The sequence below is a fragment of the Podarcis bocagei genome (assembly GCF_964188305.1).
Source record: "Podarcis bocagei genome assembly, chromosome: 14".
NCBI lineage: Eukaryota > Metazoa > Chordata > Lepidosauria > Squamata > Lacertidae > Podarcis > Podarcis bocagei.
The window spans coordinates 19,525,160-19,543,152 of NC_138139.1; the positions used below are offsets into that span (position 1 = coordinate 19,525,160).

The 17,993-nt window shown below is 44.3% G+C and overlaps 1 protein-coding gene across 3 annotated transcripts in view; it reads right to left on the reverse strand.

The window, feature by feature from the left end:
* Positions 1-8,839, reverse strand: part of FANCI (FA complementation group I) — a 30,567-nt gene extending 21,728 nt beyond the window's left edge. For 2 of the 3 annotated variants that reach the window (XM_081171037.1, XM_081171035.1), the window contains exons 1-13: positions 8,754-8,839; positions 8,392-8,462; positions 7,798-7,892; positions 6,558-6,630; positions 5,697-5,827; positions 4,261-4,417; positions 4,110-4,167; positions 3,254-3,295; positions 2,625-2,748; positions 2,061-2,146; positions 1,769-1,901; positions 325-417; positions 7-143 (exon numbers count right to left, since the gene is read on the reverse strand). In XM_081171037.1, coding sequence (XP_081027163.1) covers positions 7-143; positions 325-417; positions 1,769-1,901; positions 2,061-2,146; positions 2,625-2,748; positions 3,254-3,295; positions 4,110-4,167; positions 4,261-4,417; positions 5,697-5,827; positions 6,558-6,630; positions 7,798-7,881 — 1,118 coding nt within the window. In that variant the 5' untranslated portion in view covers positions 7,882-7,892; positions 8,392-8,462; positions 8,754-8,839. Of the gene's footprint in view, positions 1-6; positions 144-324; positions 418-1,768; positions 1,902-2,060; positions 2,147-2,624; positions 2,749-3,253; positions 3,296-4,109; positions 4,168-4,260; positions 4,418-5,696; positions 5,828-6,557; positions 6,631-7,797; positions 7,893-8,391; positions 8,463-8,651; positions 8,690-8,753 lie in introns of those variants that run through there. The other variant, XM_081171036.1, reaches the window with a different exon arrangement.
* Positions 8,840-17,993: the final 9,154 nt, after the last annotated feature.

Below are 17,993 nucleotides of genomic sequence, written 5' to 3' on the forward strand. Positions count from 1 at the left end.
ACTCACCTGTTTGCCACAACTTCCAAAATCACGGCAGATATGTCATAGTTTTGAGGAGCCAATTCCTGCAGGAACTTGGAGCCCTGAAGAAACTGCTTGTCCTTGAAGCTCCTCATAACTGAAGATTTCAAAAAGTCAAAGACCTAAAGCGCAAAAGTTGAGTGGGCAAGAGAGATTACGCTTGTCCAATTTCCACCACTGAGAGTCCCAGCCAGAACCAAACATTGTGTGAACAAACCTGCCAACTAAAAGCTCCATCAGCCCACCTAAATATTCTCTGTCAGGCTCACTGATGTAGTCAAGCGCTAGAAGGGAAAGACATACCTGGTCTTCAAATCGGTGTATTCTGGTCACTGAGAGCAGAATGGTTATGCTGAAGGGACACAAGACCTTGCTAAGATCCCCTTGTTGCTCAGTCTACAAAGCATCAAGCAAATGGAGAAAGTTAGAGGGCTTCATATTTATCATGAGATGATTATATATATACTGTGTGTCTGTGTGTGTGTGTGTGTGTGTGTGTGTGTGAGAGAGAGAGAGAGAGAGAGAGAGAGAGAGAGAGAGAGAGAGAGAGATTTATAAAGTAAATGTTTCATTTTTTATTTAAAACTATAGTTAGAATGGACGTTAGACCAATAATGAACATGAGTGTTCCTCTTGTCCCAGCGGACTAAGCTTGGCAGCTATGTCACTGAATCAGTTTCACCATGTAATTTATTCCACATCGAGCTGTCTTATAGTGACTCAGACCACTGATTCATGTAGCTCAGTGTTTTCTGCAACAGCTAGCATTGGCTTAGTTATTCGGACACATAGTTCTCAGCTTTGGCTGAATGTCCAGCTCTTCTAAACAAAAGTCAAAAGCCAAGTTTGCACTTGGATGGCAGAAGCCATCACAGCATTCCCAAAGCCCCTCTGGATCCTTGTGCCCCAAATACTTTTCTCTCCAAAACTTCAACAAAAGATTGGGATGGTTAGGCAGCAGAGTTGGTTCAAGCCTGTGTAAAGCCTTTCGCTCTCCTTTTTACAGGAAAAAAGACCATCTTGCAGATAGCCTCCCTAACACAGTCCTCTTTGAGAAACTGCTCTGCTATAAATGCAGTGCTTGGGACTGTTTTGCTCCCACAGCTGTATAAATGCTGCAGAGCTGAATTCTGAATCTCCCTTCTACCCCTTTCTCTTTGTCTTGCAGGGAGAAAGAGCCAAAAAGAGGACACAAGTCCAGCCACTAGGTCCATGTGGTTGGGTTAACATAAGCAGGGCTGCTAGATTACTTTTGATTTTTGTGTCTCTCTTTCTGCAAAAGAGGGGCTCCATTTGGATGTAACATTCCTGATTTAATAAGTCATAATTTATTAACCTGGGAACAAGCATCAGACCCACAGAGCCACACCCCCCATTTCAACTGCCAGTTTCATCAATGCAATTGTTTAATGTGGTAAGATGACATTACACCACAGCTCCCTATAAATCAGATATAAAGAAGTGTGGCTTAAAACAACCAGGAACACAGTGCCAAAGGCAGCAAGCATTTCACCCAGTTGAAAAAAAATGAAAGCAGGTAAGACATCACAGAATTCTAGGAGTGACTGGCATTCCAAGCCACAATTAGCTTACGTCAGAACAATGTCCCATGGGGTGAGCTCAGTCCTAGAAGACTGCTATCAACAGCTATCAATGTTATATCTAACATTGGCATAAACAGATTAATGCTACCAATATCTGGCATATCAGCGGCATCCTCAGCATCAACATTATGCATTTGATATACCTTTAAGTATTTTATTAGCTCTTTTCCCAAATCCTGGTCCAGAGTAATAGCCAGCACGATATGCAGAATGACGGTGCCTTCCACATGGCGAAGTTGGTCCAGGGGCACTGTGGCTTCTTCAAGGTCCATTGATCTGAAAAGAATCAGTCACAGAGAAGCCAAATATAGAAAGACAGTTGTGGCACAGAGAAACTAAGACAGCACATTTGCCCCAGAATCGAAGGTGTCCTTACAGGGAAAAGAGAGTAACAAATATCAGGGCAAAAAAATGAGAATATAAGAGGGGACTCACTCTGAATTTCCCTGCTCTTCTTTTTGCTTTTTATCCATCTGATTGAAAAAGCTGATTATCCCCTCCAAAATGTTTTTCTTGCTGCCCTGAAAGATCACGAGACAAAGTAAACAGAAAGTGCACCACAGTATTACAGTAATAAAGCACAGTAACAATAAACATTCATACAAACATTTGGAGCGAGATTGTGTCTCAGTAGTGCAGTGCATGTTTGGATGCAGAAGGTATCAGATTAAAACTTTCTGGCATCTCCAGTTAAAAGGACCAGGTACCAGGAGAGCTCTTCCCAAGACCCTGAAAAACTTCTAACGATCAGACTAGGCAATGCTGGGCTGAATTGGAAGTTGTTAATGTTTAATGTTAGATAATGTTTTTATATGTACTGGAAATCACCTAGCCAGATGAGTAGGGTATAAATAATAATTATTAGTATTATTGTTGTTGTTGTTGTTATCATCATCATCATTATCTGACCTGAGTCATCCACAGAACCTACTGCATGTCAGTTGCAGGGTCCAGATTTTGAGATTTGCGGAGCCTGGTCAAATTTTCCTAAAAGCTTACCTTTGCAGAAAGCAACAGAAGCTGATAAACTAAAGGAGGGATTTCTTGGAGGTCCAACTGAGAGAACATCCTTAAGACCTTTTCCACCACAAACTGCAGCTCTTCTGCACTCAGTGGGATGTCCCTGCAGAGTAAAGATAAAAGCCAGTCCAGATCATCTACCCAAACATTAGTCCAAAACATCAGCAGAGAAGCCTCTGGGGCCCCAAACACCATGGTACTAAAACCAGCAAATATTATTTATGATTTACATTCATAGCCCACCTTTCCTCCAAGGGGCTCAAGGCAGCCCCACCCCTCAAGTTATCTTCACATCAATCCTGTGAGGCAGGTTAGGTTGAGACTGGCCCACAATCATTCATGGCTAAGTGGGGATCTTAATCCAAGTCTCCATGCTCCATGTCTGATACTGTCTCCACTACACTGGCCCCCAAATGGTATATCCCAGAAATCAGCCTTGGATCAAGAACCTTTCCCACTTAGGAAACACTTGGCCAACTAGAACTTCTTCCAAAGTGCCAGCATGGATTATGACTGACATGCCTAGTGACACTGCTCTCCCCTCACCTCTGTAAGTGCTCCCCAAGTCAGCAATGAAAAAAGAAAATAAAAAATTGTAGAGAGGCTACCTGAACATGGAGGAGAGATGTATCACATGTTGAGGACTCCACCTGCCCATATAAAAATCAATCAGAAGGTTTGAAAACAGAAAATAAAGTACTAACAAAAAATACTTCCAGCAGGGATAGTTGTGTTACACATGACAGTTTGTGAAATAAAGGGGTGATGAGAGAGATGTCTGCCAAAAATTGCAGTAGCTGCCCTTGAAGATGACTCAGAAACTTCAATAGCCAGATTACTGGCTGGGGTCCTAGTTAGAACACATATAACTGCCCCCCCCTTTCTAAAAAAGAAAGCAACAACCCTGTACAGGTTGCCAGTTCATTTCCAGACGTGATTCACGGTCCTCATGTCGGTGTTCAAAGCCCTAAAAACTTAGGCCCTAAATATCTGAAAAGACTACCTCCTTCCTTACAGTCCTTCTTGGGTGTTAAGACTGGCAGAAGGAGCCTTCTTTGTTATTCTGCCACCCTCAGAAGTTCAGTGGTGGCAGCCCAGGAGAGGCAATTCTCTGTGGCAAACCCTAAGCTGTGGAATTTCCTCCCCAAAGAGTTGTGCCTGGCTTTTCTCATACGATGCAGACACACTTCTTTACCCTGGTCTTTGACACCTAAAAATATATTTAGGACCAACCCTGTTCTTTTGAATGTAAAATGTTTTAACTGGTTTTGCTATTGCATTTTTATGTTGTTGCAACTCACCATTTTGGTGGAAGTCAAGTGAACACCAATAAAAATCAGCAGCAGAGTTTAACATTTGACTGGATAAAACATAGCAAAGAGTTGCTTACATAAAACTGGTGCATTCTGAACAATTCTAAAGGCAAGCACAGAACTGTACATGACCTGCTGAAGACATGCCTACCTGCTGGAACAAAGTGTATTGATCAGCTGTTTCTTAAACTCTTCCCCACTCAGCTCACCTGAAAAGGGGTGGGAAAGCACACAGTACAAGAGCACTTAGAACGAGTTGCTAGTCAAATGAAAATAAAGAAGAAAGAAGGGATAGGGCTTACCTGCCCCATAAACCAGCGTCTCTTTAGCTGTCGCTAGTGCAGTCAAAACTGTAGGGAAAAGCTCCAAAGACCTGCCACTGAGCAAGATGCCACCTTTGATAGCTTCAACAAACGAAGTTGCCAGGTCAGCCAATGCAGAACCTGGCAGCTCATGAGCCTGAAAAATGAGGGACAAGATATGGGAAGATGCATATGAAAATATGCACCAAGGGGGGGGGGGTCCAGACTAAAATAATGAAAGTATTTTAAAAATGCAATCTCAAGTTGCCAGTGAAAGCTGCATTAGAAATAGTTGTTGCATGAACACACTGGGATGTCTTTCCTCGGGTGAAAGGAAGTTAACAGTATCACTTATTTATTACATGACACATTAGCCAATAAGAACCTGAAGGCTTAGAATGTTCTAACTATACAAACTACCTTTGGTCATAGATTCAAGTAGGTAGCCGTGTTGGTCTGCTATAGACAAAATAAATTAAAACAATTCTTTAAAAAGATAGTTAAAAAGACTCTTCTTGAAAACCTAAAAACTCCTTTAAAAGAATCAAGTCTTCAAAAAAGTTATATGATCTAAGAAAGTCTTTAAAAGAATCCTTCCAAAAGAATTTAAAAATTATAATGTAGCACCTTACAGACCAACTGAGTAGTTTTAGGTATAAGCTCTCATGTGCATGCACACATCTTCAGATACACTGAAACAGAAGTCATCAGACCCTTATATATAATGAGAGGGAGGGGAGAGGGAATGGGTGATTGGCTACCTTTGATCATGTTAAATATGCACACGTGCAGTGGGGTCCCGATCCTGTACTTCAAGCACAGAAACTGAGCAGATGAAAACTTTCCTGTGATAGACCTAAGTGGTAGGAGAAGCCTCACTTACAAAATTACACTGTGCTGAACTGTTGTCAAAGGCACAGGTGTAACACCAGGAGGAAACCTATGACCTAGAAATGATTTCATCACCAAGGAGATGGACAGAGTAATGGCGTGTGCGTATGTGTATAGAATCCGTGTCTGGGGAACAAGGAGGCTTTGGATCTGGAAAAATCACAGCCTCCCACAATGTGTCTCCATTCGTGGCTCCACCACACACAGAGCATTGGTGGCAAGTCAGTGACCACAGCACCGCTTTCTTCCACCACACTGGGGACTCCTCCATCTGCCGAGAAGGAGGCCCACAATATCAAATAGCCTCTTCCTTACCTACCCTTCTTAATAGTTAAGGATTGCTCTCTAAAGCTGCAATCACACGTAGTGTCTTGAAAATCAGCCCCACTAGATAACATGCATGTTCCGCAACATGCATAGGGTCAGGATTCTCAGGAGATGACCGCAATGTAATTCAAGCGTGGAATCTAGAAGTGGAAGGGAACCATCATCTCCATTTCACTTTGCAGAGCTGGAGAAACCAGTCTTGATAACTCCATTCCTACCTCTAACATAAGCAGCCGTATAATTTCAGATGCAACTTCCACATGCAGGTCCCCCGACTCCACCAACTGGACACAATGCTTATAAACGCTGAGCCTCCTAACAACACCCGTCTGTTGGAAGCAAGGAGAACCTGGAGTGGAATTTCCAAGGGAAACAAAAACAATAAAGAAGTTACTTGAGCAAACATTTTAAGACAGCTCTTACAAGAGATAAAAGAGCAGCTGATGGTCTAGACTTCACCAACACTCTCAATAATTTTTCTGACCATTTACTCACTTTCTTCTGTGCAATTTAAACAGCTAAAGGGTTCTGCATGACTCCCAAATTCCTTTATTAACAGAAGCTCCAAATTAAAATATCCCCTTTCATAGTCTATATTTTTGTATCTTGTTCACAAATAAACATCAGTTGTGTCCACATGGAATTACTTAACACTGGCACATTTAAGTGGAAACCCAACTGCTGGGACAAGTTCAAAAGAACTCTCTCCACCTGCAAGCAATACTGTCTAGAACAAGGGTTCCCAAACTGTGGTCTGGGGACCACTTCATTCAGTTGGTCCACAGCATGTCTCTTAAAAAAAAAATATCTAGAAGATTCTTTACAGCACAGTCCCATATTTCTCTGTTCAGTAGCAAGTCCCACTGACGTCAGCTGAGTTTACTTCCAAGTAAATGAACATAGGATTGCAGCCACACTCAAGTACTTGCTTAAGGCTGCAATCCTAACCCAATTCAACAGGACTTGCTTCTGAGTAGACATGATTAGGATTGAACTGTAAGATATCAATGTCATACATGGAACAGTTGGGTAAAAAAAAGGATTCATAGATCAGTCTATCACAACTCATTGTGTGGTACCTTTGAAGATTCCTCTCAGGAGGGCACCAATCTCCTTTCCCTTCAAAGCCTGCTTTGTGATTAAGCCTTTCAACTGCAGCAAGAAGAGGGGGAAAGCACAAGATTCATTTATCATCACTTTAAGCTTCTACATCCAATGATAATAGAAACACTGTGTGTTTACCAGGTACTAATTTCCATACAATCATCACTAAGGCACATAAATTTACCGTCCTCTTAATACGGCCTTGCAGATACATCCAAAATATTTACTAGCCTACATACTTACATTAATCATTTGTGGCTGCCTAACCCTAAACCTTTTTCAGTTCTCCATGCCTGGTCACCTGGAAGCAACCTCCACTCATCATAGATGACTAGATGAACGGCCTGTTACTAGATAGCCTGACATGCAGTTAAAATACACCATGTTCATGAAAAGGGAGAACCACAGAGGAATGAATGCACCCAAAAATATTTTTGTGAATTATATACAGTACTACAGTAACACTTGAAGGCCATGAAAAACTGGAAGTGGCAATCCACTTGCCTATGATTTCTAAGAGGAGCAAAAAACGCATTGGATATAGATGTCATTAGTAGTTAGTAAAAGGCAGGAGACTTGGCAACCTTAACACAATGATGGAAAATGTAAGCAAAACAACATTATCTAGCTGTCATAAAACTGTACAGGAGGTATTGCTGTAGGAGGGAGACGTATAAAAACATACAAATTGCATGAGATTCTGTTTTGGTTCCAGATACTGCATAGTGCAGAATGCAAAAGTTGCAGCACCTGGGCATACGGCAGATGCATAGCTGCCCACTGACAGTCACCACAATTTTTACCATTTTCCCGAATGCACAGGACTTCCCACAGCTATGAGTTAGTAGAAGGAAACAGAAACACAACAGGAATAAATACAAATATCTAGCGACTTGCAACTCGTGCAATTAGCAAACTATGAATAAAGGTCCATGAATGTACTATATATATGGATGCCTCACAATTTGGACACAAAACTATTGATCATGGAAGCCATGGTGGTGAAACAATACACTGAAGAGAATGAGCAATGTCCAAATGAAGGGATAGGAGTGGTTCTCCATGTGTTTTGGGTTGATGGGAGTTGCGAGTTCAGCTACATACATAGGACCACAGATTCTCTTTCCCTCTTTACAATCAGCCCCAAACAAGGGCACTATCAGTGGATCCACACACACACCCAACTGAAATGCTGTGAGAATCACAACAGCTCACCTCATTTTCTTTCAGGCTTTGCAGGCATGCCTGAAGTTGCTCAGCTTTTTCATCTGCCGCCAAGGTCAGGATTTTCTGGTCCATTGTTAATAGAGCTGGCGAAACAAAAAAAAAACTTGTGATCTGTAAAATTAGCAAAAAGAGTTTTAACCTACAGAAACAAACAGAGGAAACTCAGATTGTATCTAAGGCCTTGAAAGGTAAATTGATGCAAATAGCAGCCTCAAACTGTAAAGCTTTTTGTGGACTGCACAACTCTGCACTACAAGCGGGGATGTGTTTGAATCCAATAAAAAAAGCGCATTATATATGTTGGGATGGGGTGGAACTGAAGTTTGGATGACTCCTTAATGACACGCTGGGGTTGTCTTTGTATTTTTGTATGACTGCAGCGAGTGAGAAAGTATTCAAATGTACAGCTACTTGCCACAACTTTGCTGCAACAGCTGGATTTCTTTTCACATCTTCTACCAAGCTTTCTTATCTGGGGTGACACAGGTGTATCCATGATGGTGCAGCCAACTAGGAAGACTCTTGTTTCAACACACATACATAAAGCTCAATAGGCCAATTTCAACGCTCAGCCAAACCTACCTCACAGACTTGTTACGCTGACAAAACTGGAAATATAGGGAGCGGGAATCATTTATGCCACTTTGAGCTCCCTGTAGGGAAAAAAATTGGTACAGAAACCGTTATAAACAAAAGAGGCACTCTCCACATGCTCAGAGACACAGTTTCACCTTCCCCCTTTTTTTCTAACCTGGCTCAAAGGAAGCGCCCCCCCAAAAAAAAATACTTGTCATTTTCTTTTGGCTAATGACCAACAATCACCGCTCAGCCTCGTGACCCACCTTCGGCCACGACTCCGGCCACGTGACCCTCTCACGTCCGCGCCCCCTCCCGCTGCCGACCCTCTTCTCTGTTTTGCCTCAGGCGCTGCTTCCCGGCCTCACCTTCCTTCAAAACTTCCCCGAGCGCCGAATTTCCCGCCTGGAACTTCGTCGGCGTTGCCCCGGCAACGGAGTCCCGCCCCTCTCTGAACAGCTTCCGTTTCCCTAGGCAACCCATGCGCCGCCTCCGCTTCGCCGTTGTTCTCCCCACCCCACCCCCCGCGCTGCAAGCTAAGTCCCCGGATGGTGCTGTGGCGCAGCGCGTAGGGTGGCCGGCGCGGTACTGGGAAGATCGCGCGTTCGAGGCTTGCTGCCTGCCGATTTACGAAAACGGTGGGGACAGGGACAGAAGCTAAATAAAAGGGGCGCTCACTAAATAAAAGCCCAGAGAGCCTCTCCTATGAAGAACGGTTGCAGTGCTCGGGGCTTCTTGCTTTTAGCAAGTTCTTGGTACTTTTTTATACAATTATGCATGGATAGAGAAAAGTGTTTCTCCCTCTGAACACAAGAAATCATCGGGTGAAGCTGAATGCTGGAAGATTCAGGACAGATAAAAGAAATTACAGTGGTACCTTGGTTCTCAAACTTAATACGTTCTGGAAGTCTGTTCCAAAACCAAAGCGTTCCAAAACCAAGGTGCATTTTCCCATGGAAAGTAATGCAAAATAGATTAATCCATTCCAGACTTTCAAAAACCACCCCTAAAACAGCAATTTAACATGAATTTTACTATCTAACGAGACCACTGATCCATAAAATGAAAGCAATAAACAATGTACTGCAGTCACACAATCAATCAATCAGTAGCTGAATTGGGTTCCACACAGTCACAAAAACAAAAATCCACAAAAACAGAAACACAAAATAAATAGCAAAAACAGACAGACGCCAGCGTAACACTTAAAACGTAAGTGTGGCACTCAAAATTTAAGTGTGGCATTTAAAACGGAGCACATTCAGCTTATGAAAAATGTTTGCAAACCGGAATACTTACTTCCAGGTTTGCAGTGTTTGGGTTCCAACTTGTTTGAGTACCAAGACGTTTGAGAACCAAGGTACCACTATACTTCTTAGCACTGCACGTAATTAAACAATGGAACTCACTCCTGCTGGATACAGGCAGGGATGGTCACTGACGTGGATGGCTTTATAAGGGGACTGGACTAGATTGGGCTATGGGTGTCATCCAGTAGGTTCTGCTGATGGCAGTGGAGTATGCAGTGGTACCTTGGGTTAAGTACTTAATTCGTTCTGGAGGTCCGTTCTTAACCTGAAACTGTTCTTAACCTGAAGCACCACTTTAGTTAATGGGGCCTCCTGCTGCTGCCGCCGTGCAGCCAGAGCCCGATTTCTGTTCTTATCCTGAAGCAAAGTTCTTTACCTGAAGCACTATTTCTGGGTTAGCGGAGTCTGTAACCTGAAGCGTATGTAACCTGAAGCGTATGTAACCCGAGGTACCATTGTACAGTGTTGTATTCAGCCGCCCAGAATAGGCCCACTTAAATTAATGGACCCAAATGGCTGTTTATCTTAGTGGCTCTACTCTGAGTATACGTTAGTTGAAAGCAACCCATAGTCCTTCTGTCATATTCTCTCCCAAATGAGGGTCACATCAGCAAGACCTGGGAATCTGCTTCTGCCCTGACCTCATACAACCTCTCTCTGCAAAACAATCTGATTTTATTTTTTTAACATTTCATTTACATAACATTTGTTCCAATTGCTGTTGTCCCGTGCAGCCTTAACCCTTGAGTGACTTTTCTTCACTGCCAAGAGTTCGGACAGAAAGCCCATTCAAGACCTGCCAGGAAGGATGATAATAATAATAATATCACCATCGTGAAACCAAATCAGAGTGAGGGTAACACTTCTTGCAGGTTGGCCTTTTCCTGGATTTCTTTCTTGCCTCACGCGTGGCTTGGATCATTTTGTACAAAATCCCTAAGTACCCAGCAACAAGGGGAAGCCTTTGTTCCATGAGGAGATTTCAACCTATGTTTAAAAGGAAGCAGAGATTAACCTAAGTGGCCTTTCTTGTTGCAAACACACCGGCTTATTTCTGAAGCTTTCCACAAAAGCCTGAACTGTTCAGAGATGAGAGCTAACACAAGAGAACAGAAGCCATCAGTGGCGCAATTAGGTAATTTTAGACTAAGGAGCAATTTTTCACTTTTTGCTACTGTACCCATCTAGGTTATATTGGGGGGAGGTGCCTAAATGTGGATTATATACTGTACTTGCAACAGCACTGGAAGCCAGTAACCAGTTTGCTTCATTCCCCTCTATCCAATCCATCGTATCTTCACGTGCTAAAAGAGTTTGCACCAATTTATTTTAGAAAAAACAAAACAAAACGCCCTCCCAAGTTGGTTGCGTGAAGCAGCAGCCCTGAAGACTGGTTCAAACAGGCAGTTGCTTAACAGTTGCTTTGCGAGCACTGTGTGCTAATATACCGTATTTTTTGCTCTATAAGACTCACTTTTCCCCTCCTAAAAAGTAAGGGGAAATGTATGTGTGTCTTATGGAGCGAATGCAGGCTGCGCAGCTATCCCAGAAGCCAGAACAGCAAGAAGAATCGCTGCTTTCGCTGCGCAGCGATCCCTCTTGTTGTTCTGGCTTCTGAGATTCAGAATATTTTTGTTGTTGTTTTCCTCCTCCAAAAACTAGGTGCGTCTTGTGGTCTGGTGCGTCTTATACAGCGAAAAATACGGTAATTCATACAAGTTTCAAATCTCTAGATGCTAAATCATTATGATTTTTTTTTTGAAAATTTCCACCTTTTAACACTCATTTTCAATAACTTCTTTTCATGACTTCCCCACGTCTCCCCTTATTGTATTCCAACTCCAATTGTTTGTTCAAGCAAGTTTTTCCCTTGATGTCCTAAGCATAGTTTATTAAATTCACTTAACCCTAATTTATTAAAATAATTCTTTGTAGTAGATTTAAACCTTAATTCGTTGTTATACCTTAATTTAATTTAGTTAGCAATTTTTGAAATATATACCTTAACCTTATATAAAGAGAGAAAACAGAAATGTAGAATTAAAGTTACAAAATATACCTTTCCTAAGGTTGCCACTATTTCCCATCCACGGATTCCCTATTCTTATAATAATAAAGAACATATAGTTTTTACACTGCAAAAGCGAAAATCAAATCCCCTTTGGACTTCTAAACCCCACCCTTCTCTCCCTGGTTTCAATCCCAAACCAAAATTCAATTTAATCCATCTTTTTAGCCTGGTGATCTTACGTCCGAGGCTCTCAAATCTCTCTCAGTCCCTTTCAGCCGGTTTCTTCGAAAGTCTCTCATACTAAACACCCAAGATCGAAGAAGTACTTTCCCAATGCTGACCATGGTTCTTCCAGTGAGGCCTACTTGTTTGAAGATGGTGCTCCAACTCTGTTTCTTAAGTCTATATGTCCCAAATAGTCCAACTTTCACCTTGGTCAAATTAGAATTCTTCTTGGCAGGTCTCCGGCTCTCTTTTATCTTCTGTGACGTTTCAGCCATCCCTTCTTTCTGCTCCTCCTGTTTGGCAGATGTCTTTTCCTCCTCAATCTTTGGTTCCTTTTCTTGTCCAGCTGCCTGTGTTTTGAACATCGAGTCCCTTTCCAATTCAGTAGGTATGTTTTCAATTAACTTCGGGTTTGAAGGGCTCGTAGACAAAACATGGCCTTTCTCATTCATCTCTCGCAGCTTTCCCACGAGAAAGATCAGCTCTTTCAAGCCAGCTCGTATTTCCTGTATTCCCTGTTTTAGTTCCATTCTTGTAATGTCCAAGAATCCCCTCTAGAGGGATTCTGGTTACTTAGTGTTCTTTTCCCTTCCGATCCAAAAGTCAGACTTATTTGTATCAATCTTTCTTTGCTTTCAATATTTTGTAACAATATAACCGGTTAGAGTTTCAGCTTTCGATTTTTCCAACTTTGACAGCTAATTTGACAGCTGTCAAAAGTTCCTGTAAATCCTCAGCAGGCTCTTTACACGGGTTACTCCCAGGCTTGAGAAAAGTGGTACTTAATCCAAACAAAGTAAACTCTAGTCCTCCAGCACATTAACTTAGTCCTTTAAATCCGTGGAATTTATATCCTTATCCAATCACGACAATTCTTCCCGCAACCTTAGTTGACAGGTCCTTGCTTTAAACTGTTTACAATAGGGGGGAGACGGACTTCCCTTTTTTTTTTCCACCTCCCCCGCTCGTGCCAAATCCAAAACCGAAATATTTGTAATCCAATTTCCAAATTACTCACGGGTTGTTGTTCTTGATTTTAAGTCCAAATTTAATAGGAAGAAGTCAGCGCTGTCCGGCAAATGGCATGCGGCTTCACTCGGCAGGGGAAGCGGAGGACTCACAGCACCACGCCGCTCCCCGGCACCCGTTCCGTAGCCTTTAAAAAGGCTCCTTCACGAGTCGGGAGGGCGCTTACGGTGCCCGCCGAGTCACCATGTCCACGGGCTCCGTGCCCGTGGTTTTTAAGGGTCCCCGTGTCGCCGGCACGGCAAGACCCAGCCCCCTGCCAAGCCGATTCCCTCCGGAGCTCGGAGGGAATCCGCCATTAGCCGATCGCGCCAACCCGGAAGTCCCAATCATTATGATTTTTTTTGGGGGGGGGGGAATCTGAGTGCCTTTTGGCTGAACCTCATCCATGCCTTGTTCACACAGCTCCATCAATAAATAGTCCTGAACCTCTTCTCTCCCTCCTGTCTCCCTGCCTCACAGTGGGAACTCATTTCCAACCACAGTTCTGGCGATAATGGAATTCAAATCCTTAAATCTCAACACATGGGGGGGTGGAAGGTTCGCAGGCTACGAAGGACTTTCTCACAAATTTATTGACAGCTGCGCGAATTTTTACAGCTAGGAAGTGGAAGGGGCAAGGTGAATATAAAATGGAAGAATGGTATAAAGAGGTGTGGGATATAGCTGTTAATGATAAGTTAACATGTGCTATTAAGGTAAGACGGGACACGGGTGGCGCTGTGGGTTAAACCACAGAGCCTAGGACTTGCCGTTCAGATGGTTGGCGGTTCGAATCCCCGCGACGGGGTGAACTCCCATTGCTCGGTCCCTGCTTCTGCCAACCTAGCAGTTCGAAAGCACTCAAAGTCCAAGTACTGTATTTTTCGTCCTATAGGGCGCACCGGCCCATAGGACGCACCTCGTGTTTTGGGGGGGAAATGAATTTAAAAAAATTTATTTCCCCGCCCCCAGCCGCGGCTGCAGCCCCAAGCCTTGCGCACACCTGCCCGAAGCACGGGGCGCCCTCCGGAGGGCTCCCCGTGCTTCGGGTTGCAGGCTGCCGCCCCAAGCCTCGCGCGCCCAGCGGGACCTCCCGCCGGGCGCGCGAGGCTTGCGGACACCCGCCCAAAGCAGGGGGCGCCCTCCGGAGGGCGCCCCGTGCTTCGGGCTGCAGGCTGCTGCCCGCAAGCCTTGTGAGCCCGCAGGAACTCCCACCGGGCTTGCAAGACTTGCGGATAGCTTCCTGAAGCCTGGAGAGCTAGAGGCATCGGTCCGCACCGACCCCTCTCACTCTCCAGGCTTCAGCGAAAGTCTGCATTCGCCCATAGGACGCACACACATTTCACCTTCATTTTTGGAGGGGGGAAAGTGCGTCCTATGGGGCGAAAAATACGGTAGATGAATAGGTACCACTCTGGCGGGAAGGTAAACAGTGTTTCCGTGCGCTGCTCTGGTTCACCAGAAGCGGCTTAGTCATGCTGGCCACATGACCCGGAAGCTGTACGCCGGCTCCCTCGGCCAATAAAGCGAGATGAGTGCTGCAACCCCAGAGTCGGTCACGACTGGACCTAGTAGTCAGGGGTCCCTTTACCTTTACTATTAAGGTAAGACGGGGAATATGCAGGAGAAATGGTTTTGAGGAAATATGGGAGGCATTTGTAGAATTTGTACTGTTAAAACAGAAAGGGGTTAAAGCATTGCAAGAGGTGTTGAAATTTTGGGAGGTTAGATAGTTACAATGGAATGGTCTCAGGGGTGGGGTGTTCATATTTATTTTTCTTTATTTATTATTATTACTTCGTTCAAATATGTAACTATATATAAAAATAAAAACCTCAACACAGTTACAAAACATGCCCTGCATAAGCTCTCCATAGCGTTGCACCATCTGTTTTGCCACTGTGCCCCCTGGGAAGCCCCCTTTGGTGTGAAGCTCTCTGGACTGAAAGAGGAAGGCAAAAGTAACCGTTGATAATCACTGCTGTCTTTACTGCCAGTGAAGATATACACTTTGTCCTATTCTCTTCCGTCAGAATTCAGCAGAGTCTTCTGTTCTGGTTACATAGAAAGAGACTCTGTACCAGTGGTGCTGCCAGAATAGGGCAGAAGTCCAGGGATCCATTCAACAAAATGAGCAGAAGCCCCCCCCCACCCCACCCAAACACAGCAGAGCTGGCTTACCACATTTTGAAGAAATCGTGCACAGTACCATTTATTTATAATATTTCTGTTTATTATGCCCCTTCTCCTTGAGGTCCCACAGCAATCTAAAATGGCAACATGAAATGCCCTTTAAAACAAATGACAATACAAAGAATAACAACAGCAAAGGGCACATATATAACAAAAGGAAAGGAAACACAGAATCAAGTTACGTTTGCATTTTTTTGCGGCTGTTGTTGTTAAACTATTTTTTTTTTAAAGCAAATAAAAAAATAACATCAAGCCAGGCTGCAGCCTATAGTGCAACCCCACAAGAGCCTGTATGAGTAGGCTTGCCATATGTTAGGAAAATTCCTGACATGTCCTGGTTTTCAGGTGTAAAAATGGCGTTGGAGAGGAATTTTGCAGAATCGGCAAAATGTAAGGGAAAACCGGGACATATGCAATGGAAAAAGCATGAGAAACAGCTCAAAAAGCTTAAAATCACTATTTCTGGGGTTGTCAGGAATTCTACTTATTGAAATATGGCAACCCTACATATGAGGGTTTGTCTTAAGCAGATCCTGCCTACCTGCACTGGCAGAGGAAGGGGGGTGCGGTGGGTGTGGTCTGTCCCAGGTGTCATCCCTGAGGGGGGTGACATCGCCGCCCCCCTGGGACACTCACCCCACCCCGCGGGTGGCTAGGCTCGACCCTGGGTGCAGCTAGCTCCGCCCCTGCCTGCCTGATTCCATTTTCCATCAGTTTTGACAAGAATATGTAATCTTTAATACCTTTATTGTCAATGTACAAGCTGTGTACAATGAAATTAACCAAGCCTCTGTCCCCCCCCAATACACTCAATCTCATTGCACTCTGTGTGCTTGTCGCACAACGCACCAACCCCAAAAGTCAGTTGCACTATATTATTTTCCATTCAGCAGCCTAACAGCCCACGGATAGAAACTATTTTTTTAGCCTGTTGCTACGCCTGCTTATACTTCTATATCTCCTTCCCGAGGGTAGAAGATTAAAGAGGTGCTGGCCAGGGTGTGAATCGTCCCTGAGAATTTTTCTCACTCTCCTAAGACAACGATCCCTTGCGATGTCATCTAGCGGGCTCAGGGGACAGCCCATGATATCATGTGCTGTATTCACCAACCTCTGTAAAGACTTTCTGTCCATGGCTGTCAAGCCAACGTACCACAATGTGATGCAATATTAGAGGACACTTTCTATTGTGGACTGGTAGAAGGAGGTCATCGATTGTTGTTTAACATTGTTCTTTCACAAGACCCTGAGGAAATGGAGTCTCTGTTGGGCCTCCCTAACCACCTGAGTTATATTGTTTTTCCAAGTGAGGTCTTCACTAAGGTAAACTCCCAGGAATTTCAAGGAAGAGACTAACACCTAACAAGAAACATTTTGTCCTTGACTAAAGGAAAAGCGAAAACCTCCCATTTAAGAGACAAATTGCGGTTGGGATCAAAATTCCTTTCTGGACCAGAAACCAACCGAGTCCAAAGTAATGGGCAAACAACAAGGAAGGGTGGCTGGGATGATCCTACGGTAAAAAGGTGTATATTCTGGGCGGCCAACCGTGTCGCATCTTGCAACAACTCAGGAGCTCCTATAGGGTTTCACGAGAACTAGGGATGAGCCAAGGCCGCCTCCACCATTGGGGTTCATCACACAAGGCGGTGAAGAACCTGATTTGCACAACCTGAATTTGTCAGTGCGTGACTGAATCCCACCCCAAAATAGCAGCAGCCTGGAACACCCTTGAAATTGAACCTAGGGGCCAAAGTATGGTGACGTTAAATGCCTGGTTTGGCACTGACCCATAGAAGAGGGAATTTCAGCATGGCCTGCTGCTACACTAGGGATGAATGAATCCACCAGTTCTGGTTCCTCTCAGTAGGGCTGGCACTGGATGCAACCCATTGTTTAAATGTACATCAGAGAACGGCTTTTTAACTTGCCCTAAATAAGACCTCGGGACACAGGTGGCACTGTGAGTTAAACCACAGAGCCTAGGACTTGCCAATCAGAAGGTCAGCGGTTCGAATCCCCACAATGGGATGAGCTCCCGTTGCTTGGTCCCTGTTCCTGCCAACCTAGCAGTTCGAAAGCACGTCAAAGTGCAAGTAGATAAATAGGTACCGCTCTGGCGGGAAGGTAAACGGCGTTTCCGTGCGCTGCTCTGATTCTCCCGAAGCGGCTTAGTCATGCTGGCCACATGACCCGGAAGCTGTACGCTGGTTCCCTCATCCAATAAAGCGAGATGAGCGCTGCAACCCCAGATTCGGCCACGACTGGACGTAATGGTCAGGGGTCCCTTTACCTTTACCTTAAATAAGACCTCATCTGCACTGTACATTTAAAGCAGAGTCATACCACTTTTAACAGACTCATCTACCCATGTACTATCTGAAACCAAAGGGGCACATTGGTTGCCAGATGTGATTCCCCCCCCCCAGCTGTCCTACTCCACTATACAGCTCCCAGGCTGCTCTGGGGGAAGCCATGACTATTTAAAGTGGCATGATGCTACTTTAAACATATTGTGTAGATGGGGCCTATATTTGTCCATCTAGGCTGGTGGACATCCTGGCGGACATTGGCTCTCCAAAGCAGAAGCCTTTCCCACTTTTGCTTAACTAGAGATGCCAGGGATTGAACCTGCGACCTTCTGCATGCAAAACATGTGCTCTGCTCCTGAGCTACAGCCCTTCCCCACTGAAGTTATGGACCCTCTTCCCTCCTTCCCTCCCTCTGCAATGTCCCCCAAAGCCCTTCCTTCCACCCTACATGTTACACTAATGAGTGTGGCCCAGTTATACAATAAGAAGCTTTTATACTTGGCTAATCAGCCCCAGAATGCTGCCAGCCTCCCGCCATGAACTTCTGTG